The 27,379-nt window shown below is 32.7% G+C and overlaps 2 protein-coding genes across 3 annotated transcripts; one reads left to right on the top strand and one right to left on the bottom strand.

Moving 5' to 3' along the window:
• The first annotated feature begins 12,217 nt into the window (after nt 1-12,217).
• On the top strand, nt 12,218-16,341 carry SCR (GRAS family transcription factor). Its single transcript, XM_028073097.2, has 2 exons — nt 12,218-14,811; nt 15,403-16,341. Exons 1-2 carry the CDS (start codon nt 12,770-12,772, stop codon nt 15,860-15,862), a joined length of 2,502 nt encoding a protein of 833 aa, XP_027928898.1. The 5' UTR covers nt 12,218-12,769; the 3' UTR covers nt 15,863-16,341.
• A 1,230-nt stretch (nt 16,342-17,571) lies between these two features.
• Nucleotides 17,572-27,061, bottom strand: GAUT7 (galacturonosyltransferase 7). Of its 2 annotated transcripts, XM_028072529.2 has the most exons (10): nt 26,812-27,061; nt 25,830-25,861; nt 25,655-25,711; nt 24,869-24,928; nt 22,146-22,425; nt 22,000-22,049; nt 20,752-21,053; nt 19,414-19,768; nt 18,808-19,323; nt 17,572-18,392 (listed from the first exon to the last, which is right to left on the bottom strand). In XM_028072529.2, exons 1-10 carry the CDS (start codon nt 26,966-26,968, stop codon nt 18,117-18,119), a joined length of 2,085 nt encoding a protein of 694 aa, XP_027928330.1. In that variant the 5' UTR covers nt 26,969-27,061; the 3' UTR covers nt 17,572-18,116. The 2 variants fall into 2 exon arrangements, with proteins under 2 accessions (XP_027928330.1, XP_027928331.1); XM_028072530.2 differs by lacking the exon at nt 25,655-25,711.
• Nucleotides 27,062-27,379: the final 318 nt, after the last annotated feature.

Genomic DNA, 27,379 nt, shown 5'->3' with positions numbered 1-27,379 from the left:
CATAATGATTCATCTATAATAAAATAAGACAATGATTTTCACGCAATGAACACAAGTTTTTTTTTTGTAATCTTAGATATGGTAAACTAACTTAGAAAACCTTAAAAATATGCACATCCATTCTAAGTCACTCATAACTAACTTAGAAATAATATTTTTAATTTAGATAAGCTTATCTTACCTTTCTGGAAAATATAGTCTAATATTTCTAACTACTAAAATTTATTCGTTATAAGTTCTAAAAAAAAGTATATTAGACTTAAAAACTTGATAAGTACCAGATATGTCATTTTGTCAATAGTTATTTAAAACCATGAAGATCATTTTTCTATTTATTTATTCACGTTTTCATAAAACAACTTCCATATTCAAAATTAAAAAAAAAATGTTGAATAATTTATTAAAATTTGTGATAAAAAATCATAATGGTAGTATTAAGATTTCTCATCACACAAATTTTCTAAACTTTCCATAAAGTGCGAAAACTATTTGCATATGACTAACATAACATTTACATTATTCCAGGTTTCCAAAAAACAAAATCTTAAACATTATAATTGAACAAAAACCAGTTAAGGACACGTTCAACCAAAAGAAAATCATATTCATTTAAAAATGGTAAACAACTTGTAAAAACTACAAAAAACTTACCAAAGGCGCTACTAACTATAACAAAGAGTTTTTTCTTCCTGTATCCACAATTTCTTCGTGCACCCTCTCAAATTTTCAAAAAACTATTTTACCTGTAAAAGTAACTTTCGGAGTATATATTTTGAAAAATTTTCTAATAAGCTTTTCAGAATTTTTGGAACAAGATATTTAGAACAAGATTTTCAAAATAAAATTTCTGGAATAATTTTCAGGATTCATGAAATGTATTTCGAAATTAGTTTTCTATAATCAAACTTTCCGAAACATATAGAACTCCTTTCGGAATAAACTTGGTTCATACGAAAAAATACATATACTTCAAAAAAAATTTCTTCAAACACGATTAATCAATAGACAAGAACCAAAAGATATTTGGATATGATTAATGAATAGACAATTTTATCTAAAACCACAATTATTTGTTGGACAGTGTCATTCATGCATCTTCTATTTTGTTATTCCATCTTTTGACAAAGTTGACTTCTAAATTCTTTATATTCTTAAGGACTAAAGTAGATTATACAACAACAAAGAAATGACAAGGTAAAATTACATAAAGTGATAAATTTTCTTTGAATAATAATGTGTTAATTACGATAATGAGTTTATTCCTTTTTTCGTGATTAGTAATTAATCTCATAATGTAAATGTTAACTTAATCTTAAATAATATAACTTCCGATCGACTTAATATTCACTTGCCACTCATTCCATACATCAAAGAAATAAACCGTAACATCATATTGAATTAATTTATGAATCAATTATCTCAAGCAGAAAAACTATTAAAAACTTAAATAGATGCATATAATCCATTATTACCTAAAAATAACGAACTAGATATATATGAGTGATAAAACTCATGTAACATCGATCGAATTGATTAATTTATATCTTTAATTGATCAAATTAGAATTTCATCCATTAATAGCTCATATATTAATCAACACACGTTAAAAATAAAAAAAGTTAATTCATCTTATAATATAAAACATAAAATTAAGATTATTAAGCTTTCCATTCTAGTTTCAAAATGTAGTCTACAATCTTGAGGAACCCTTATCAAATAATGAATTTTTTTTATATGATTGAATATATTGACATGTGACATGATGAAGATGGTTTCATTGATATGTTTGGTAGAACACATTGTTTTAACATGGGTTGTGGAGGATATATGAAGAAGGTATATTATTTATTTGTTTATTTAAAAGGTGGTAGAAGAAGAAGAAGAAGAAGAAGAAGTGACATGAAGAGGAAGAAGAAGAAGAAGAGAGAGAATTATTTGCACTTGATAGGAAAAAGACGAAGGAGTAAGTAGAAAAGTGAAAATGGTGTTAGCAAAGTCCAAAAACATGGTGCAAGCAAGTTAGCTTTAAAAGCAAAGACAAAACATGTATCTCATCAATCTATCGCCAACTTTCTCTCTCACTTTGTTGTACTAGAGCATGCTACAACACAACACCCACGCCACCAGGCTCCACCACTTCAACAAGATAACCGGCGAGGACCAAGGAGGAACCACTGTCCCCTCGGTTCTTCAACCCCAACACAACATTTTGCAATTTCAATTTCAACCATTTGGACTTTTCCCATTGTCATCTTCCACCCCCCTTAAGCCTTGCCAAAGTTACATCATTCAACAAAACTTTCTGGTTTAGTGTGTTCAATAATGGCTTATTTGTACTTTCATTTTTACTGCATGGTAACTTTTAATCTTTTACATTAATGGGTGAAAGGTATATTTTGAAGAGATTCGCACAAGAGATGCAATACCAATGAAACTTGAGTTTAACTCATATAAGAGAATAATACTACTTCTAACTCAATGAGCTTGTGAATCTTGTTTCTTATAATATATTCAACTTTTTTTATTTCTGCTCACTACAAGATTTTTTTACCAACGAAATTTGACTGACAAAAAACAAATGTATTGTAAAGTCAAATTTATCCATGAATTTTACCTATAAATTTTATAGATTTACAACTATTGATGTAAATATTTTTCGGTGACAACAATGCAAGGATGGAGCAATGGTGGAGGCCATGACAAGGTGGGGCCAACGTTGGAGGAGGAGGAAGAGGAGAAGAAAAAAGGAAAAAGAGAGTCGAAGGCGACAAACGCGACGATGACAACGATCTAGTAGAGGGTGAGAGGAGGAAAAAGAAAATAAAAACAAAAAAGAAGAAGAAGAAAAAAACTCAATCATGACATTTATTAACGGTCAAAATCCTTCAATAACTACTAATGAATATGACCAATGGATTTGCGACCATCGATAATTAACAACATATTTTGTGTCCTCATTAATTTGTAATAATTATCTAATTGTTCTTACGAAACAATTTATATTTTGCAAAGTTTCTAAAGAGGTCATCCACAATCTTCACTTCAAGGGTATCTCATCCTCAACTATCGAATCAGGGAAGTGCATGTAAAATACACTTTGATACCAAAGTCAGTCCGAGATAAGGGGTCAAATGTTAAAGTAAAAACTTAAGCATGTACTTTGTAAAACGTTACTTTTATATTAGGGTTCATGGGCCTTTCTTGGTTAGGTTTTGGTTTAGTTGGCTTAAATACATACTAATTATAACAGGCTATGTAACCTTGTTTAGTGATTAAGCTGATTTGGCTTTGTCGGACAAGCCAAACACATGTCGTCTTACAGGATCAATATGTGTCCGACCAAATTTTGTACTCAATATCCTCTTCAACTAGGTAATCTTCAATAACCTCTAGGGTCGTATACCCTAAGAGGACAGAGACGGATAGTCCACTAATAATGAATATGAAATTTAAATTCATAATTGGATTTTTAATAATTGTATAAATTTGTTAAATATTGTTGATTGCATTGTGAGATTTGAATGTTTTAGATGTGTGTGAGAAACGTTAAAGTTGATGAAATGAGAAAATCTCAGTGATGAAATGGTTGAAGCCTGATCCATCAATATCAGTGAGTAGCAAGAGGTGGGAGGACATGTGGGTCAAAATCAAGTTTTGTCTTAAGGTCAGCAATGTCGACTAAGGCTTCTGAAGTGAATCTACTGTGTGAGATCTTCATCACACAACGTCAACACCAACGGATTTTTTACTTCTCACAAACATACCTATCTCAAAATATTATTATTCATATTACAAGAGTGTCTTCGGGGAATATAAATAGTTTCAGTAAAGTGTACAATTTATGTTTCCGATGTTTGTATTTTTCATTTTATTACATCTTACCTTTTTCATTAAAAATACTATACACCTGATGTTTTTAATTATTTAAACACTCGTTCAGGATTAGATATGATTAAAAGATTATATGATATGATATAATAAAAATAAATATTAATTATATTCTATGTTTCGTATGTACTATGACCGAGATTGAATAGTATTATGTTATGTTACAATGAGATTATAATATCAATGGTAGTAACAATAATGATAAGATAAGTAATGGAGAGAATAATTATGATCAAAAGTGAGGTATACAAAAGTAGTGACAAAAATAAAATGATAGTAAAAGTAAGTTAACTTATATTACTACTCTTTTACTCACACACATTAGCATGATAATAAGAAATGAATTAGCAAGACAAAATGATAAGATTTTTTTTTTCATTAACATACTAAACAATTAATGACGGTATCGTAAAATACTTATTATACCTCAGACAGATAATTAATCATAGTTATATTTTTATTATCTATTAGAAATAAAAAATATAATTTACTTATATAGTTGGAAAAATATTTATACTTAATTAGTTTTGATTTTATAAAAAATAAATTAAAAATATATATTCTAATTATTAAAAAAAAATTGGAACAAAATTGAATTAAAAACACAAAAGTAAGGATTAAATCGAATCAAGAAAATATATATGGGGACTAAATTGGAATTAAGACACTGATATTGACACGTGTAACACTAGGAACTTGACACGTGACAACCAAAAAAATTACAAAAAAAAAAATTAAAAAAAAAATGAGAGATCACATGTAGCATACCGGAGTTTAATTATTATTTTTTTCTTAAAGATACTTAATTGAGACACTCTTCAAAAGTTAGGACACAATTGCCTCTTTATCAAGAGAGAGTACCAAACTGACACACTCACACTGAAGTGGGAATCATTTAAGTAACTAGTAGAATTTGAAATTCACTAAAAAAGAAGGAAATTGAAATTTCTCAAGTTGTGGAATTGGTCATTACTTAGGACCAAAAAAGTCTACAGGTCCAAAAAGTCGACTCGGGTCAGGTAGAAAGTCTAGATGACTCGGTGCAGGCTAAAGGTCGAGTCGAGTCTATCCGAGCCAAAGGACGAGCTGAAGGTCAAGAAGAGTTGGCTAAGCCAAAGGTTGAGTACAGTCAGTCCTAGGAGGAAAGTCGAGCAGAGTCGACCAAGGTCGAAGGTCGAGCCAAGTCAATTTGGGCCAAAGGTGAAGTTGAGCCAGCTTAAGCCAAAAATCGAGTTGAGTCAGCTTAGACCGAAGGTCATACCGAGTCGAGTTCAGGTGTAAGGTTGAGCTGAGCCGACCCAAGTTGAAGGTCGAGCCTAGTCGATCGTGTTGTAGGTCGAGTCGAGTAAGTTTGGGCTAAAGGCCGAGTCGAGTCAGTTCGAGTCAAATGTTGAGTTGAGTTCCAAAGTTCAAGCTGAGTCATCTCGGATTGAAGGTATATAAGTTATGGTTTTGAGCTGAGTCAAACCTGACCAAAATTTGAACCAGGTTGGCCGGAGATGAAAGTCGAGTTGAGTTGGCTTAGACACAAGGTGAACTTGGATTGAATTAGTTTGAATCGATTCAAATTGTGTCGAGGTCTAATCAATTTGAATCGACCTATATCAAATTACCTAAGTTCGAGTTAAGTTAAGTTAGACTCAAATATAAAGTTAAGTACGTCATAAAATATAAATAAAATTGTTTTATCAAAACAAAAAAAATTAAAATATAAAATATTTCAATTATTTAAAATATAAAGAGAATTCAATTTCAGATAATTAAATTACAATTTAATTATTAGGTATTTTAATTTGTTGAGATTATTGAAATCCTTTCACCAAATACAAGATTAAAATAAAATAAATATATGAATTAGATCATACCAGTCCATTTTTTCACACTAAGCCGATAGGGCAAAATGATTTTTTTAACAAGATACATGAACACTATAATTTTTTCATAATCATATATTGTTTCGACCTTAAAATCATAATTAAAGTCATGGCCAAATTAGAAACAAGAAAAACATTTAATCAATTAAATATTTATAATCAGTTATTACAATTACTTTAAATTAAAAAGATAATTTCCACCGAAATATTTTTTTAAAATACCACTGCATAATATGTATTTTTTGTTAAAAACCCATTTACGCACGCACATAAAAAAATATTTCTTTAATATAATTATAATAATTCAGGTGCATATTGTGACATGTGAACCATTTTCACTTGAACATAATCTTTGAAATCAGATTCTGTATGATGTATGTACGATGGGTGTTTGGATTATGCGATACTACCATACGTACAAGCTTCTATACATATTTCGTCAATATTTTTGTTCACCCACCTTTAAATAAGATATCGTGTAACAACGTATTTATAAATGGAACTCAAATTATATATAAATCATTACTTTCTCCGACAGGGTAATCATAATATTGATATACCATAGTTTGTGTTTTGTATAGAAAAATATTATTATGATATGCTTAATGGTTTCATATTATCTATATGTTATAATAAATGAAATATTTTTATATATTCTTTGTATTGACAAAATCCTAATTTAAATGTATATTTTTTTATTAATTTTCTAAGATGCCTTGAAAAATATATATTTGACCTTAATTAAAATATTTAGGTAGGTATTTAATTATAATAAATTTTATTTTTTATATGTATTAATTGTATGTTTGACATATTTTTGAAATCAATTATTTTAAAAATTGTTTAAATATTTTTGTTGAGGTTTTGTTTGAAACAGTGAATTAATGAGATTGTGTACTATATAGGAGTGTTATCATTTATTGAATGGTGACATTACTCTGAGCAAAATGTAGGCTTTTACTCACTCACGTGCTCCAACTTTTTCTCACGATCACTGACACTGTCATACACACATCATGTACCTTCTTTCTTTCTTCAATCTTATATAAGATCTGACTATAAAATTCAAAATTTATTTTTAGTAATTATCCAAGATCCTTGAACAGAGACATAGTTAATATATATACAGTTTAATTAATATTATGATATCTATCTAATATTATGATATCTATCTTTAGACGTGTTAGTTTGGTATCGATTTTTAAGGTGTTAGTTTGGTATCGATTTTTAAGATGTTAATTAAATCTTGATTTTTAAAAAATGTCTTAATTAGATTATTTTCAGCAACAAATTATTAACACCATTAACACACCATTAACCGTATTAATATTTAAAATAATTTACAAAATTAAGTATTGATATTTATATAAAAATTTAATAATAAAAGTCATGAATTAAGTTAATGACTCTAGTAATTTTTGTCTAAAAGAGATATGATTAAGAAACTTTTTCGAAAGTCAAAATTAAATTGACACATTTTTAAGAACGAGTATCAAACTGACACATTTAAACAAAAATTGGTACTATCCTGCTAATTAAATCTATATAAATAAATGTAAATATTTATAAATTTAATTAAAACAATTAAATTTATTGATAAATTAAATTTGACTAAAGTATTAGATGAAGAGACCTTGTATAGAAAGTACAGTTTCTACATTAAATAAATTTATTTTACAACTTTTTAACCTATGAAATTTTAATTGGACCAAGCTTTTTTAACTACTCTAATTGGTAGCGACAGTAGTATCAGCTGTTTAAAATATATATGATGTTTAAATAAATATTCAACTTTTTGAAAGCGAAGTGTAATTTGTTATGCATGGGTATTAGCAGTATGGCACAGAACACGAGAATGGTAGAAATAAAAAATAAATAATTGAGAGAAAAATGTACTTTATTATATAATATAACAAAATATTACCACTGAACTAAAATGATATTTACCTTTTTTATTTTCTTTAGACAATGCAAAGACGTTTACCTTTTCAGTTCACAAAAAACAGTGCATAGGTTACTATTGGCTCGAGAGAATCTAAATAAAGACAAAAATTAAATTTTAAAATTTTGTTTTAACTTCTGAAAGACGTGTGCCTTTTCCCCCTTCATTTTTCTAACTTTACAATTTCTCTTTAAAGAAAAAACACCAAAATTTGGGAACTTTTATTTTAGATTGGTTTTGTTGTATAATTTATATACATATCAATTTTGGAACTAAATTTATAAATGATTTCTTATTCTTACAGAGTTAAACGATTTTTAGTTTAATTCGTCTTTAAGAATTAGTTAATTCTATCGAAAGATATTTTTCAAACAACGCAATCACTGATGGTGTTTAATATTTAATTATTGTGAACACAGTCAATTTGTATTTTTATCATAATTTATATTTTTAACGATTATAAACTTATTAAATATTTTTACGAAAAAATAGTTGAAATTACATAATAAAACATTATGAATATCTTACCATTTTGAAGGATTATCATTATATTTATAATTTTAACCCTTTATATTTAAAAATGATTTACATGGTTTTATAGAAAAAAGTTTAGAAATATCAAAATGTGTCAATTTAACTCATACTTGTTAATTTATTAAAAATTGACGTGTCCTAATACTAATTTTAACATGTCCTAATACTAAACTATCAAAGACTTTTATCAATATTTGCTTTGGGCATTTTAAATTTTTTTTGGGTCTTTATGCCATTTGGGTAACACACTTCAATAAAAAGATTATAATTCATAAATATTTAATAACCACCAAAACTTAAAAATACCCAATATTCTCAAGTTAGGTTTATTGAGACCAATTTAATATCTTCATAAACAACGTTTCAAATCTTTCCCTTCACAACATTTTTGCAATATATTTCAATATAACTAAAAAAAATGATTTCTGCATGCAATTTCAATCAATCTAAATAATGTAGTCAAATTAGCTTTTTTTACCCTAAAATATTATATTTTTATAAGGAATTATTACTATGAAAGAAAAAGTAAAACCAAGAATGTCCTAATTTTCCTAAAAAACATAATTAAAAAATTCAAATGCATCAATACAAATTTAATACAACAAATAAACTTAATGTAGTAAATATTATTTTTTCTGGTTACTGAAATTAAAATTCCAAGACGTTTTTCGTTTTTCTTAATCACGTTTTCAATAATAAGGGTCAACTTTTGGGGCTAAATTGATCTTAGAATATTAAGATCCAAATATTCCCATCATTTTTGTCAAATTCAAGACTAAATTAACGTTTATAAATTATTACAGTAAAAATTAAATATTGATAGAAACATAAATATGATGAATCATAACCCGTTCCAAAGTTGCATTGGTGTGAATGTAAGTACAACTTCACCGTTCTTTCAAGGAAAGGAAACATATGCTCGTAAAACTATACTTCAATAAACTATTGTTCTTGGAATCCAAAACCCTTTTCAATCTCTGTCTCATATGGCTTGGATAGACATCAAACTTTACCTAAACATTAAAATTAATTTTATATCACTTCTTGGATTTAGATTATGTTTGGAGAATAAATTTAACTTTGCAAAATATTTTAAAAAATATGTTTGTAAATTTATCAAGTTTTGCTAAAACCAAAAATCAAGATTTACTACAAGAAATATGGTTATTATCTATGTCAATATCTCATTGGTAATGGACATTTTGAGTAGGTAATTTGCATTAACGAATTACCTAGAAAATAAATTTTGTAGATAATACGTTGTTAGATAACTTTATCTATAAAAATATGTGTTGTAAATAATTTACTTATGATCATTATCTATGAAATTGGAACATTAATTATCTACAAAAATATTCGTCATAAATTTTTTCATCCGATATTCAAATTATCACCATTTACGAAATGAATATCACTTTTAAATTAAGTGGTCAATTTTAATCCATTAGTACTAAAAAATAGTGGACATGAGTAATATTAAATTTATTTTCTTTTAAGAATGTTTGGTTGATGTTAGAATCATATATAAACAAATAACTTTTTTACTAAAAACATCAACTAAATTATTGGTAAACACTAATTATCAATAATTAGTTAATATTTTGTATAAATTTTGGAAAAATTATTCAAACACTTTTACTTTTATAATACCTAATCTCATATATATAAAGTTATGTCAACATTCTATGTTGTTATAATATAAAATGTGTATATTATGGTTTTCCAAAGGGAGCATTGGTTGCATATTTCCTTATAGGGTTTAGTATAATAGTTTAATGTGTTTTTGTTGGAGTTTAAGATGAAAGGGAAAGAAAGGGAAAGGTGGAGAGTTTAATATTTGATATGGCAGAAAGATCTTTGATTTGATAGTGCCAAGTGTTTTCTTCAATACATTCTATTCTTACCACCAAACATTCTTTATATTTTACAAATTAAACTTTTCTGAACACCTTCATTCTTCTTTCTTTTTCTTTAGGAGAGGAATCACGTTTCCTAAAAGCACTTTCTAACTAATGCCAGTGCTTAGTGTTCGTTTATGTTTTCATATTTTTAAAATTAGTTTAATGGTTACTAAACTTCATAAAGTAACACTATGTACCTCTAAAATTTACGTGGATGTCACATAATTAAAGAAAATATATTTCTCTTTTAAGTAACTTGTGATTGAAAAAATATTAAGAAATGAATTTTAATTTTGATTTAATTTTAAAAAACTGACTTATAAAATTGTAAATCTACTTTATCTTTTATCTACGTAAGATAATTAATTAAAAAAAAATATGAAAGGATGCTGGATATGACTTTGGTTTCTTTCTATATCAAAATTTTAATTTTTCACAAACACTTGATAGTGGTTTGTAAATTATTTCAGAGGAATGTTCACAGGAAAAATCCAAGTTTTGGTCAGGAATGAGAAAACCTAAATTCCAACATTCTAACACTATTATGACAAAAAAGACAAACATGACATCAAATGAACAATTAAAAATTACAAGGTTAAATCGAACCCTGCATTCGAAAGACTAAGTCATCATTTTCACTTGCCCTTTTTAGAATTTGTTATATAACCAATTGAAAGTGAAATAAAATAATTAAAGCTTATCAAGTTATAATAGTTAAAGCTTAAAATGTCAAAAAAATGGACAAGTTATTTTAAAATGTATGACTTTCTATTGAATTATTACTAATATATTTAAGCTGTGTTGGAATATGTTGAAAATGAAGGAAAGAGGGCGACAGAAAACAAAAATAGTGAGAAATTTAATATAAATTATGAGTTAATCCATATAAAAAAAAAAAATACTACAACATCATCTTTAATTTAAGATCCAAACATTCGGATAATAAACTTGTACTTTTTATCTATTTTTATTTTGTTTTTCTTATCTGTGTGTATTATTACTATTATGAGATCCCATCAACACATGTTTAATAAGAAATATTATATCGTGAGCTTACAAATCCTTTTTATAATTTTTTAACTATTTCTACTTCTTTTCACACAATACAAATACTATAATTTTTCACCCAAATAACACATTTAGATCTAAAAATTACTTACATAGTATACTGTATTAAATATTTACATAGATAATATTTTTTTTTCAGTTCAGTATTGGTAAACAAAATTTTAAATTGTTATTATTTATATATTTTTTAATAAAAAATGAAAATTTAATTCAGATGAAATCGAGTTCTAATTTATTTTTGAGCAAATTTTCTTTTAACAACGGTTTTCCAAGAATAAAATATTAACTTTAAAAAAATGACTATATATATATATATATATATATATATATAAATATTTGACGCCAGAATTTGTTTTAGGGTATGTGCGGCATTTGAATGAAAAATTCAGCGATAATACCATGTTTTGATTGTAATTTTGAATTTTCCTTTTGTGATGGAAAGAAAGGAGAAAAAATTGAAAAAGTTAGAGGAAGAAGTGGCGCTATTCTGAGGTTCCTTTTAGGTCATTGATTTAGGTGCCAGCTTTTGAGTAATGTGTCCGTTGCAGTGGTTGGTTTGACAAATTTGTTAATGGCAGAAAAAGAAAAGAAAATCGGAATTAAAAAAATGAAATTTGGGATGAAGTCAAGAGGAAAAAGCTGGTTGGTGATGCCGCAGTTGAAAGCAAAATGTCAAACGCTACGATTCAGATTTTTGGGAACTGAGGTTTGACAGCTCTTTCTCTGCTCCTCGTTCTTAGCGACACTATCTATATCCCTTTTTTAATCCCTAACAAACACCTTCAATCATTCATTCATCTTCCCCCTTTACCCTTTTTTCTCCACAAATTTTTAATCTTCATCAACATTCCTTCAAATTTCTTGCTTTTCAAATTGTTCATAATCAAATTACTCTAAAATGGTAAATTGCACGTTGTAAATGTATTGAGATAACTGGGTTGGGAAGAAGACGACGAAAACGCAGTTAAAAATATCTGCTACTGTCCTCAGTTTGCTTTAATTTCCATCACAAACCACAACAGTTCACAGCAATGACACTACCTACCACGCTTTCTTCTTCTTTCTTCTTCTTTCTTCTTTCTTCTTTCTTTCTCTAGCTACCTATTCTTTAACATATCATATGCTATGCTACGCTATGTCTGAGACACGTTCACATTCATCTTCAAACAAAACTAACATATGCTTAGCAACATATAAATAAAATCAAAGCACACAAAGACGAAGCACTAACACCCCTCTTTTGCAACCATCCAAAAGCCAAAAGGCATAGAGAATCGTGTTGGAGAGAGGTGAGAAAAATGGGAATCCTACACCCACTGTCCCAATCTTCACAACGTTATCTCCTTGTAGCTTTGGCCATGCCATAACATAACCCAACCCCTCTTACTAAATTCTCACATCAACCTCTTTTAAGACATGCCCCCCCACACAATTATTTCACTGCCAAAACAACCAAACACACACGTACACACCCCGCAACAACCTCAGTTTTTCCTTTCTTCTCTTTCCATGATCTGAACAACACCCCTATCCTCGCTTTTTCTCACTTTCCACAACCCCTTATGGCTGCTTGCGCTTTGTTCACTGCTGCCACCAACATTACCGAAGATGGCAATGTTAACAACGCAACTGGAACTGCTGCTGCTGCTGCTAGTCCTCTCACAAGTGCCTCTAACTCCAGCAACATGAGCAACGACGAACAACACAACAACCTACATGGCATCATTCATTGCGACAGGAAAATGGTGAGGAAAAGAATGGCTTCTGAGATGGACCAGGTTAACAACGTTCATGTCACTCCCCCACACAACTCTTCCTCCACCACTGATTATCCTAGGTTTCCTCGTCGAAGCGCCGGCACCAACATGAACATGTTAGAAAAAGGGTCCACCACCACAGCTACTACGTTAGTAGCCGCAGGTACTTGTAGTAATAATAGCAATACTAATAATAATAATAATAACTATCATTTTAATAATAGTAACCATAATAGTAACAGTGGTAGTATTTCGTCAAGAGATAACGTTGGCATCCCAAATTACCCCACTGTGACCGTCACAACCAACTACTCCACTATGTTGCTACCTTCTTCCACCACCATCAATTCCTCTGGTGTTGCTCCAAACTACAGTGCTCACCAACAACACCATCATTTCCAAGGACTCGTTGAAAGTCAAAGCCAGGACCAGCAAAACCCCGTGCCAGCAGTGTGTGGATTCTCGGGGTTACCACTTTTTCCATCTCAAAGCCAAAGGAACCGTGACAACATCAACAATAGCACCGCCACCAACAACGTAAGAACCAGTGGTGGAAATATTGTCGACGTGGTTGCTTCTTCTTCTTCTTCTCCTTCCATGGACGACACTTCAGCCGCCACAAGTGGTTGGATCGACGGTATATTGAAGGATCTCATTCACAGTTCAAACAGTGTTTCGATTCCCCAGCTTATCAGCAACGTGAGGGAGATTATATACCCTTGCAACCCCAACCTTGCAACGATTCTTGAATACAGGTTGCGTCTTCTCACCGAGTCCACCCCTCAAAACAAAAGAGGCACAGAAGGGGTGCCTCTTCCTCCTTCTGTGTCCTCGGCGAAGCTCATGAACAATCGTGTGGATGGCATTGTTCCTAATTTGCACTTCACAGATGCATCAGGTGGTCCTGTGGTTGTGAATCAACACATGTTGTCCAATTGGGGTGTGCCTCCAATCACTCACCACCACGATAACAACGCCACCAACAACAACGCCAACACCAACACCAACCCTTCGGTTTCTTTGGTTACTTTACCTTCACCGCCGCCACCACCCCATTATTCACCGCCACAAGAGAAGCAGCCTCACCCTCAAGAGGAAGATCTAGCAGCAACCAGCAGTGCTGAGGTGGCACTCACAAGGAAGAAGAAAGAAGAGTTGCGGGAACAGAAGAAAAAAGACGAGGAGGGTCTGCATCTTCTCACTTTGCTTCTGCAGTGTGCAGAAGCTGTTTCAGCTGAGAATCTAGAAGACGCCAACAAGATGTTGCTAGAGATTTCCCAATTGTCAACACCGTTTGGCACATCAGCGCAGCGTGTGGCGGCTTATTTCTCGGAAGCCATATCAGCAAGGTTGGTGAGTTCATGTTTGGGGATATATGCCACTCTGCCACACACCCATCAAAGCCACAAGGTGGCATCGGCATTCCAAGTGTTCAACGGTATCAGTCCTTTCGTGAAGTTCTCACATTTCACGGCAAACCAAGCCATCCAAGAAGCTTTTGAAAGGGAAGAGAGGGTGCACATCATAGATCTGGACATAATGCAAGGGTTGCAGTGGCCTGGTTTGTTCTACATTCTAGCTTCAAGACCTGGTGGAGCCCCTTATGTGAGGCTCACTGGGCTTGGTACTTCCATGGAAGCACTCGAAGCCACGGGTAAACGTTTGTCCGATTTTGCAAACAAACTTGGCCTTCCCTTCGAGTTCTTTCCGGTGGCTGAGAAAGTCGGGAACCTCGACCCCGAGAGGCTCAACGTCAGCAAAACCGAAGCTGTTGCGGTTCACTGGTTGCAACATTCCCTCTATGATGTCACCGGCTCAGACACCAACACCTTGTGGCTCTTGCAGAGGTGGGTGAAGGGTTCTAGTACTCCATTCATTCATTCATTCTATGTATGCATTGCATGGGTTTATGTTACTTCTTGCGTAATTTGCATGATCCAGAGGGAGTTGATAATATAAGCTGAGTGGGGTTAGTACATAGGGAAATAGTCATAGTACTTTTCAAGAAAGAAATCCCCAAAAACCCTTTTTCACCTTTATAGGCTCTAGTACTCACTTTATGTCTCTGCCCTTTTCTTTTCTAAGGAAGATCGGGAACAATGATTATGTCTTGTTTTGAATTACTCTCTGCACATATCTTAATGGGGGAGAAACAAAAAAAAAAGGGGTAAGAAGAGAACTGTAGAGTGTATATAAATATAATAAGTTTTGAAACAACGGGTGATGGGCCTAGTGTAGAGTGTTTATCATTACTTACATTGTCACTATATATATAGTTTCTGGAGTTTGAAAGCTAGATAGTGGAAAGATCAACAAAAAGCTATGACTTTTAAGTAGCTATAGTAAAAGTTACTGGATATAGTAATTGAGAATTGAAGTTGTGTGCGAATGTAAAGACACTTTACACTGCAATTGTTGCATGGACTTGTGTTATGCAGGCTGGCACCTAAAGTGGTGACTGTGGTAGAGCAAGACCTAAGCAACAGTGGTTCATTCTTGGGGAGGTTTGTGGAAGCCATACACTACTACTCAGCGTTATTTGACTCTCTTGGGTCTAGCTATGGGGAAGAGAGTGAAGAGAGGCATGTGGTGGAACAGCAACTATTGTCTAGGGAGATTCGCAACGTGCTAGCTGTTGGGGGGCCATCAAGAACTGGGGAACCAAAGTTTCACAATTGGAGGGAGAAGTTTCAGCAGTGTGGATTCAGAGGTATATCTCTAGCTGGTAATGCTGCAACTCAAGCTAGTTTACTCCTTGGTATGTTCCCATCAGAGGGTTATACCTTGGTGGAGGACAATGGCATCCTTAAACTTGGTTGGAAGGACCTTTGCTTGCTCACTGCTTCAGCTTGGAGACCTCCATTTCATAATGGCACTGCCATTACACATCACAACTAGGCTCATTCTAATCCTGTGTTACTATGTAGCATCCATCTTAGGTGATCCCAAAGCATGTGATTTTTCTTGCCTAATGTGTACCACTTCAGCAGTAACATAAAAAAAAGAAGAAGATGTAGCTAAAATAGGAAAGAGTGATGACCAAATGGTTGAAGGGGTACCCCACATAAAGCGAGAAAGTTCTCTTGCTCGGGGAGCACTTGAGAGTTTTTCTGATAGTATTTTATTAAGAGAACTTATGAGGATGTTACTATTATATTCTGATTTTAATGGTTACCCCCAATGAGTGAGTTGGTTGGTTTTCGAGTATTACCTGCACTTTCTACTAATGTAAAATTTTGTTACCTCAAATTGATCTGACCATTGTTGGTTGTTCAGTTGGGTTTGTAGCAGTGACTTGAATGGCTTCTCAACCGCGTGATATAGCACGAAGGGAAAGCATATTCTAAATTTGGATACTATCATTTTTCTTTTTTCAAGGAGCACTGTTAAAAGAGATCCATACCGTAAAAGACAAAGTCACTGTAGAGGAATCCACGTTCATTACTTCTGTTAGGAACATTCAACGGTCTTTTTGTAAACACTTTGTGCTTTTCTTTCTTATTTATGGCACAATCTTTTGTTTGAAGAAAAGGAAAATCAGAAGCTGCACATTCTAAAGTAACATGGTACTTCGGGTAAACATTGCAATCTTCAAAATAATGTATTTTATGCATTAGATTTACTAAACCACGTCCTCAAAACAAGCGGTGAACTTTAATTGCTTTGGATAGCGTTACGATGCTTTTAAAATTGAACAATTCTACTTTGAAATCTATCGCATTCGTGTAAATTTTATTAGACGTTCGATGTGTTATTAACCCATTTGGTTTTCTGAAATAATACGTCGTACTATTGAAAGTGAATGATGAAGTTCAATTACATGGATAGTTGTTTTTCTATATGATGTGAATTCAGCTCGATTATTTATTTATTATTACTTTTACTTTCTTCAATTACGAAGAGGGTAAACCGAAGTAAGAGACGAAGGACTCCATTAAATTTGAAGTTTGAGCCCGATAAAAATTAATTAAGAAGAAGCCTTTAAGCAAAACTGTTTCCGAGGTCTACTATTTTTTTAATATTCAAGAAAGTGGTAAAAAGTTAGAAATCTAAAATAACTTAAACTAATGCATATACTAACCTCGAATCCATACCTAAACTTATTATCCCCAAAGAACTGTCTTCTACGCTTCAAAACGAACTGTGTTAGGTGATCTTATCAATAACACATTTCAATAATTTGTACCAGATTAAACTTAAAATATGTTCTTTTTGGCCAAACAAGAGTACTTCAATTGGAACTCTGTAAAAACAATTCATAATAAATACAAACATTATTTTAATGTGAATTTCACAAATGAGTTTTTTACAATTACATTTTTTTTCTCATATGAACCATTCCTTTTAACTCTCGAAAACCCATATTTATGAAATTTAGTCGGTAAGAAAGTCATAAAAAATGCTCTAACCAAGCATATTTTACGGAGGTTGTCTACAGTTTTGGCGGAAACTATAGACAATCCCAAACAATCTCATTGTCCCGACGTATATTGAGAGGCAATGTACCACACTTCTCGACATTGGATACTACTGCCCACGAAAAGCATGTTTCACTGATACAGCAAACAATAATGAATTGCAAAGAGTAGTTACTGTTAAAGTATTGCTAGAGGACAAAATTGTTACTTTTTCTTTTATGGAGCTGTTGGACAACATTCTGGTCATGAAATAGAAAAAAACATGGGGCAAATTATGAAGCAAAGAGAACTAGAACGAATAGCTCTACCTGTTTCACAGCTACGGATAATTTACATCATGTAGAATAATAAAATCTTGAAACAAACAATTACTGTCTTTATATTGAGTTATTTTTCATGGACCACTGCCTTGCTCATGTATAAATCTTCATAGTGCCCACCAGCACAGTGGGGGAAAACCTCAACACCAATTAGCTATCTCGAAAACAGTGAGGCTACTCAGACTTCTTGATCCTTTTGCCAGAAATGCAGGGAAGTTTCCAGGTTCCTTATTGACTGATTAATTTTATAATTGGTGTGTCAATCTCATCACCACCATTGCTTCTTTTCCACAAAACCCCTTTGAAAACTAGATCACAAAATTGAGCACCCAAAGCACAGGCATTCTCTTGTTTCTTAAGAGCTCAACCCTACAACTTCCAAAACATGCAAGCTTACATAGGAACCATAACTTACTATGAATTTACATTGCATTCACTTAAAAGCTGATCCTCTTTGTTCAAAAACTTCTTCCAATAGCTTTTATACTGTGGAATTCCCAGATCAAGCCAAGGTTTCATTTTCCCATTATAGTGTAGCACCGGAGCTGTCTTAATAGACTGAGACTCAATGGTATAATTATGACCCAGTCCAGACACAACCCACTTATCCAGTGGATGTATTCTATTCTCAAAGGCGAGCAAGCTTGCCCGCCATGCAATACCTTCAGCAGATCCTTCTTGCTTGGTCAACTACACAAGGAAATAGAAGATTAGAAAATGTAAACAGCTCAAAATATGCACGACATAAACTTTCTTAAAATTAACTTCCATCTAACTTTTTCCCTTTGGTCATAAACTATCAAAAGGCTCTCCTATGTTACAGACTAATGAAAACTCGATAGGCCCAATTGATCGATAGTGTGGGCAGGGTATGTTCGAATTTGGGCTAGCTGCAATAAGTCAGGCCAAAATAAGTTTATAAGTTTAACCCAGACGACACATTTTATTTGTTCTATTGGTTTACTGGGGCAAATTCATGAAGCTTGGCCCCAAATTTGACACTCATTGCCAACTATATTCCACTAGACTATCTCAATACTGTTATTTCCAACGATAGTGTTTGTGAAAAAGGTGTATTGCAATTGTATAGAACTTATTTACTTACCTCTTTTATCAACTTTTTGTAAGTTTGAGTCAGACCAAGTTCTCTCCACCTCCCCAGATCAATTATGTTCAACCCTGACATCCAAGCACAGGAATTGTGGCTGAAACCTTTCTGGCCCAGATAACTTCTCAGTTGACCCAGCTTCACTGAGCAGAACTGCACTGCACCATTAACTTTATCCCCCAAGTCTATGTTCCACAAAGCAGACAAGTCTTGCTGGATAACAACATCATCATCCAGAACCACAACTTTCTTCAAATTGCTGAATAAATCAGGAAGTAAATAGTGTGAATCAGAAAAAATTGAAAGGTATTCCGTTCTAATCTGGTTCGTGGATGGATTATCATAACCACGAAATGAAACCCAGAACTCCTCAGGCAATTCCATTTGGCTGTCCTGCTCAACATTCAGCACTTGAACAGCAGCTTTTTTAAACTGGTTCCTCAAAAACCAGAGCTTCATTGCATAATAGTTTTCTCTATCAGTCAACACATGAAAAACCTGATTCACACTTTCCTGAAACAACGTGCAGCCACAAGTAAAATTATTATTATAGTCGCTAATATTCAACCTTTATCAAATACATGACTAAGAAGTATAACATACTTTTGCATGATATACAGTGGAGTTGATCACTACTGAAGCTGCAAGCACATTATTAGAGAAAATAACATAATGCTGCAAGGAAGAATCAGTAAACTTCTCTTCGTTAGCCTTTTCTTCGTATTGTGGGGATTTGAAATATTCTACAGTTAGTTTCAGTGACAGGCAGTGAAGACTCTTCGGCATTGTCAGCACATTAAGTTTATACAAGAATGCACTCTGTTTCATGTGGAATTTCGCTTCATCCTCGGTCAAATCAAATATTTGTCTCAATTTCTTGTCCACATTGTTGCAGTCCAAAGCGACCGATTTTATTCTGGTTATTGTATTTTCCATCTTCTTTGAATAACTCTCAGCCCTGTAAAATAAATATTGATTACAATGTAAAGTTTCTCGCACATTTATAGCATTTTAAAAGTGAAAACAAAGAGACACAGTATGGTCAGTTGTGGTTACGAGATGTAATAAAACTACCCATATGCTTAAACCTAAGATAAGAGCTTTGCTTTTGGAAGTTAGTTCAAGAGAAACTCATTCACCGAGTGGTAACTAGTTTAATCCTTCCTGGCCCCGAACTCCTCTGAATAAAAGTTGAATCAGCACATGGAAAAAATGAGAAACTCCATTGTTTGCTTCAAGCTCAAAGGCTTTTGCATGAGGGTGTGCTAAGAGATAATAAAACCAATCAAGTGTCTACACCTAAAACCTTTAGCTTTCTAGGGAGTTGATTCGTGACAATCCTGAAAGGTAAGAATGACAGCAATAGCTTTTGGTTTGAAGTAAAATAACATAGTAAACCCAAAGATAAAACAAAGTTGAGACAAGAAAGAAAGATAAGGTTATGCTTTTGGGGAAGATAATAAAACCAATCAAGTGTCTACACCTAAAACCTTTAGCTTTCAAGGGAGTTGATTCGTGACAATCCTGAAAGGTAAGAATGACAGCAATAGCTTTTGGTTTGAAGTAAAATAACATAGTAAACCCAAAGATAAAACAAAGTTGAGACAAGAAAGAAAGATAAGGTTATGCTTTTGGGGAATAATGTATAGACCAATGATTGTCTAGGGAACCATTAATGGTGTTAAAATGAGAATTTAATATGTTGGAACTACTATAAGGATTGTCTGGAAATGTGAAAATCTGGACTCAAAAAACTACCGAAAGCCTGATCTGCAAGCAGATATCAAAACAGAAATTAATTATTTTTTATAAGACTACTTGATTGAGGGTGAGATTTTGCCTAATTGCAACTATGAAATTCCAGTAACAGTTCAAGCAGAACACAACTCAGACAAGTAAACTTTTGGACAAAGGATAAATAATATGAATATATCAGCTTACACTGGTGGAAGATCAGCATCTGAGGTAGATTCACTAAGCATGTGCTCCATCTCTTGTATATTCTGTTTCAGTTGGCGAGACAATTTATCTTTTGCTGGGAGTTTTGCAATGCTAGGATAATAAGCTCTAGTCACAAATAGCTGGTCTTTCAATTTCTTAATCAGAGTCTCTTTCATTTCTTGTCTATGTTCTTGTTGCCATAGGCAATAACTACCAAATGTGACCTCACACGAATTTCTGTCTTCATCGGTAGAGCTTGTTTTTGGGTGGGTGGCCTGTTCAACATGATCACTGCCAGGATTCTGTTGCAGAACTTAATCGGTGTAAGTCCTTATATGAATGACAATATATAAAATAACTTACAAAAAAAACATAGCTGGTGAATGATATGTGTCCAAGTTATATAACTTAATGTTATACTATGTATACTACCTTTGGACTCAAACATAAGCAAAATCAATTACTTTCATACTAATTAAGATTAATAGTTAAGTTCATTTATTATTCTTGTATCTATACAATAAAAGGCACTTTTTCTAAATGAACCTTAGTAATATTTGGTGGGGATAGTGCTTAGGTTTATAACTGAGGGTATTTTTGAAAAATTAGCATTAAATAGGATTGAGGTAGTTGAAATTTACTTATATTTAAGTTCACCAAAAAACATGACCTTTATTTTTGCTTATATTTGAGTTCAAAGGGAGTAACATAAACTTGTGAGTGTTATTGGTCTACGCTTGTATTGGTTGGACTGTATTGGTGGATGACCTATATTATTATTAGCATTGTACCATTCTGATCAATTAATAATCATTGGAATATATAGTTTCAACATGGTGCGAGCATAGCATTCACTTTCCATCATGACCTTTCCTCCCTTCCATTGAGCAGAATAGAGCTCCCCCTAATCTGGAATTCTGTCTAGTATGCCATCATGTCTTTCTCATCTCAGATTTTGCCTTTTACGATCTTCTTCCCGTAACAGCTGCAAGGTTTTTCTGCTTCTGGTCTTACTACTTAAGGTAGTGTTAGAAGGCATGACTTTCTGTATATTATTTTAGGTCTTAGTATGCTATAATGTTATGGGATCAGGATCGTAACAGACACACTAGATACTAGATTTACACTGGTTTAGATTATTAGTATAATTGGGGCCTGGATCGATATTATGAAGTGAACTAATGAGTGCCATTAGTTGGTTAATGTGTTAAACAGAAGTTTCAACCAATTACAGTAATATATGCGTACATTTGAGGTTGGAGGTGATTGCAGAACATCATTAGGTGGCACCTTAGAACCTGAAAATCATTTAAAATTAAAAGCATAAAAAAGGAGTCTTATTAATGGTGTTAGCAATGGGATGTGGGTAGTGTTATCAATGGCAGTAGAACAACCTCTTTGTTTACCATCACCGGCAGTCTTATCAATGGTGTTAGCAGAACCACCTCTTTGTTTATCATCACTGGCAGTCCTATCAATGGTGTCAGGAGAACCAACTCTTTGTTTATCATCACTGGCAGTCCTATCAACGGTGTCAGGAGAACCAACTCTTTGTTTATCATCACTGGCAGTCCTATCAATGGTGTCAGTAGAACCACCTCTTTGTTTATTATCACTGGCAGCTTCATCTATGGTGTCATTCTTGCCTTCATGAGCATATTGCTCGACAACATTCTGTCAGGAAATTATTATCGAAAATTAATGATATTGCCAAAAATATTGAACATGTATATGATGCAGTGCCCCCCACCCACTTTAAGTTCCTACAAAAGGAGTATTCTTGTCCTCCTTGCTCTTTTCCTTTTTTTTATCTTACAATTTAGACAAATCAGTACATTTATACCCCCAAAATGCAAAAGAATTGTAACCCATTGATAAATGTGTCATGTTAAAATGGAACAAAGAGTTTAGGATGAAGGAGACTCAAGGAAGGAATTAATAACACTAAATTCATAATAAATCTTCTAATTCTATGGATATTCAAAATTGGCGCCTCACCATCTGGGTAATCCTTTGATTCTTCTGTGTTGAGTATACTTTACTTCAGATAAAAAAGTCACACACTAAATCCTTATCCAGACATAAAGACACCAAATAAAATTTAAAATTTAAATCCCCATAATAAAGAAAATAGACAATGAACTTGTGTTGTTCTTTGACAAGAAGAAAAGAAGTCACTGAGCCACGGGGTTATAACCCTATTTATACCATCAACCATTAGGACTAGCAAAGAACGAGTCGGTTATAACTAATAACTGTCTGAAATGGCAATTATAACACATAAGAAAAGACACGACAAAAGATAATTAAAAAATACAGATTTCAAAGGCAAGAGCATTCTCTTGCTATATTACTGAATCTCATAATCATATTAGGAATGCATGTTCAATAATAAATACTATTTATACTCGCAGTAGTCTAGTATTCTCATTTACACTGTTATGTAATCAGATTAAATTGTATGCATTATGTCTAAGTCTCTAAGATAATAACATGTAAATAATAATATTTTATTATGTTCTCTACCACTTGGTCACGTTCAAAGAATGAACTTTGCAGGTTAAGTCTTTCGTTATCAAATAATCATACAAATAGAAAGGTAGCTGCAGTAACGTCCATGGTTTCAGCCATTGGTTATGGAAATCCAAAGACGACACAGTATCGTAATAAAAAATATTTCAAACTAACTACCTTAACTATAATTGTTAGAAAAGGAAGGGAGAATTTTTAGAACCCAACGTTTGACAGACCAATGATGACAGTATAAGGTAAACTGAAGTGTTGGTCTGCAAATAACTAAGATATTGGGTTTGCTTGGAAAATCTTCAATATAAAGATTTTTAGGACAGAAAAATAAGAAAGAAAAATCAAATTAGCTTTTCCATAAATAAAAATTAGTTTATGTACAAGTTAATTTGCAGAAGATATTCAACTTAGCTTCTTCAAAATCTTATGTTTTAATTCATATGTAAGTTAATTTCAACTTTTTGAGAAGCTAATATCATTTTTCCTTCTTAATTTTCTCTCATAAAGGTGTTTATGGAGATGCTTCTCCAAATAGGACTATACTACACAAAGAACTAAAATACAAGCGCAATCTATGACTTATTAAACAAAAAGAAAAGCAAAATGAAAGCTACCAATATATCAAAAGGAAAAAAAAGTGGAGTTGAACAAGATACAAACTTTTAAATATAAATGTGACAAATAACTACAACTTAATTGTTGTAACTTGTATGGAAAGCTTAAAACTAAAATCATTAGATCTTTTGGGCACTGGTTCTTGCATTATAAGGTGTTCACTTTTTTATGCATAGTTTATTTGGGGATTTTGGTTAGCATTGGATGTGTCCTACTTTGGAACAATTTGAAATGCTTAGGTAGAAAGGCTTCAGAAAAATGGAAGTAGCACATATTTTAGGGTAATGCGAAGTTCATGCAGTCCTTTAATACATGTAGTTAGTTAGGATCGGATTATTTTATGCCTCTCAACTATGGGATGGTAAAGCATGCATGGTATTCTTCTAAATTGCCGTGTAAAAAGTACTTACCTTGGCAGCTTTTGATATATTGTTTTTATAATGTATTTTTCTTTTTCTGTTCCTGGGAATTCTTTATCCTTCTCTTTTGTCTGTACTTTTCATCACTTTTTCATATATTAAAATTATAATAAAAACAAAAATCCTCAACAACTTACATGGATGGAACATTAAGATTGAAATGGAACCAGAAACCTTATAATGATGACAGCTACAGATACGTAATTGACCCTCAATCTTTTTGGTTCAAAGTTTATCAGAGAGGGGGATGTTAATGGAGAGAATGGGGTTGGAAACTATTAATTTACAACTATACCCTTTAGACTAAAATAAAACCATAAGCTTAAAAAGGTTAATTTGGTCAGCACAATTCACAAACTTTAAGCATTGTTTCCTCCTAACCTCCCCCCCACATTAGACGGGTGGCAAAATCAAATAAGGGGTTTATTTAGTAGGTAGGAATAAACATACACATTTTCCTTCCACAATTAAAAGATATGACAGAATTATATATTAATAGCTACAAGATTATATCAACAAGAAGTGCAGAATTTAACCAACAGAGTATTATAGAGTACCTTCGGAAGAGTTGGTTCAAACTGTGTCATCAATTCCTTCACGTGACTTGATTGTTCTACCTGCAAAAGAAATTCACAAGGCAACATGAATTTGATGTTTGGGGGCATAAGATTTAACCTTTTGGGATGTTTGTGTCATAAGTTATATGAGATTTGTGCACCAGTTATACGTTCCTTTTGGACTTCATTACTGGTCACTGTTTTATTTTATGCATGTATATTGATTACTGATTTACTATTAAAGGAACGAATTACTTAATCTTCTTTTGTTTGCTTTGAGAATATCACATCAATAATAGTGCACACCAATTTAAAATTAGAAAAGTATTCACTCATTTGACAGCTTAAGAAAAGGCAACTTATGCCATTAGTTTTTCTACAATTGTGGTGACGACTGTAAGTTGTCCACAACTAAATCAGTGAGGTTAAGACTAACAATATTCTAAGGTTAACTAGTTACTGATACACTACTTCTTTGTGTACAACGATAAGCACCAACGTTTCCTGATTACTGATACACTATTAAATGGATGAATTTATTAACATTTTCTCTGTTTTTGAGAATATCCTGTAAACAATTGTGCATGCCAATTAAAAATTTTAAAAAAGTATTCACTCATTTGACAGCTTAAAAATACAAGTTACGCTGGAACTTCTATCTATTTCAGCAATTTGTCATAACTGTAACTAGACCACAACTTAACCAGTGAGGTTACTATGACCAACAATACAACCTAAGAATGCTAAAGCAAATGATGGGTACCAATAAGGTGTAAACCACCGTACCTCAGACTCATTATGAACAACATCATGTCTATCATAACTTTCAAGACTTTTCTGATTCTGGTTTGAAAAACAACAGACGTGAAGGGAGAATAAAAAAAGAGACATCAGTACAGTGAACACCAACATGGAAAAATTGTAACAATTCACAGATACTATTGTTGAATTGAGAGCTTACTGAAGGAGAATTCTTCTGTTCATAAACATATCCTGCAAGATTACAATGATAAATGAATACCAGGGTAAGGAAAAAAAAAACAAAAGAAATCAAGTCAAGGCACAAGATCTTCGATCAGAGGAGCAAATTCAACTACAAAAACGGTGCATTTATGACCACTAACAATAAGTTCACATAAATTTTGCTGATAAATGCATGTAAATATATCCAAAGCACGGTACATAAATGTTAGAATTCCACTATAGTAGAGATACAAAATTATAACAGAAAAATGCTATTTGCCAAAAACGTGAATTGCAGATTGTTCACTAACTCAATTGAATGGAGTTACTCCATTCATAACTGCAGTCACATCTCTAAAAATATAAAAACAAATCATTGATTGTATACGTCCTGTGCTCCGAGACTTTCATGATCCAATTATATACTTACATTTAACCTTTCCCTCGTAAACACGATTCTACTATGTTTATGACTATTAGGACAACATTTAGCTGCATTTTCTTACATGCTGTTTTTCAAACAGAATAAGAGCTCCACATCCCAAATGCATTATGAGATTTAACGCGAATCTTTATTACACAGTTTAAAGTGAAACTCTAATTCTGATTAAGCAACAACATCAAATTCACCTTAGCACTGTACTTAAGTTTCATCCACCTTATCATTATTATTATTTTCACTATAAAAGCAAAACGAACATACAGATCTTTCATTGAATGCAAAAGAGTTTCGAGCTTGAAGTAAGGACGGAAATGAAACTCAATTCATTGATTAAAAACAATCAGAGATTCGGCGACGCCGTTTCTTGTGCGGTGACTGAAGCGGTTAGATCTAGAGCGTACTGCAGTGTTGCGAACGAAGAAGAACAAGAGGATAGAGAAATAGGAGGCTTAAATTGGCGCGGATCTGGCGCGAAAGGAAAATGTGGAATAACGGAACAGCGTTAATAGAGAGGAGAGAGATCTCGGCGAGATCGTACCGGAAGAGTGGAAGCCGTTGTGGAGACCAAGCAAGAAGACGAGAGGAACGAGCATGGAGAGAATGACGAGACCGAGCACCGCAATCACGAGCCCTCTCCACCGTCGTTTCGCGGGGACGCCGTAGGACGGAACCGCGCCCAAACCACCGCTCTTCATCGGAGTTTGTTTTTTTTTTTTTCTTCCTCTTTCTTCTCTCACACTCTGGGGAGATGATATATCCCCTTTGTCTCTGTTTCTTTCCCTCTCACTCTACTTCTCTCGCTTTTCAGTTTTTTTTTTTTTTTTTTTTAATTCTTAATTTTTTTCATTTTGGGATATTCGTGTGTTCACTTTTGGTGAGCGTATTATTGGACTCCAGTAGTAATAATACCTTTATTTATTGTATAAAATGGTTTTTGCTGTATTTTAATATTTCTCAACCGCCGACTGAGAAGTTAGTTTTATTTTTTTTCAGTAGATTTTTCGCTCCTCTACATGCTTCCATTGGTGGGCTCGCACGAGCCTCTGTCCTTGCCCTACGATTGGGTAGTGCGATTTGGAAAGATATATTTAATGGCGGGTTAAGTT

The sequence above is a fragment of the Vigna unguiculata genome, chromosome 5, assembly GCF_037176805.1.
Source record: "Vigna unguiculata cultivar grain cowpea cultivar isolate G323 ecotype 2 chromosome 5, ASM3717680v1, whole genome shotgun sequence".
Lineage (NCBI taxonomy): Eukaryota > Viridiplantae > Streptophyta > Magnoliopsida > Fabales > Fabaceae > Vigna > Vigna unguiculata.
Note: the sequence above shows the minus strand (reverse complement) of the source record. Positions and strands in the feature narration are given on the sequence as shown.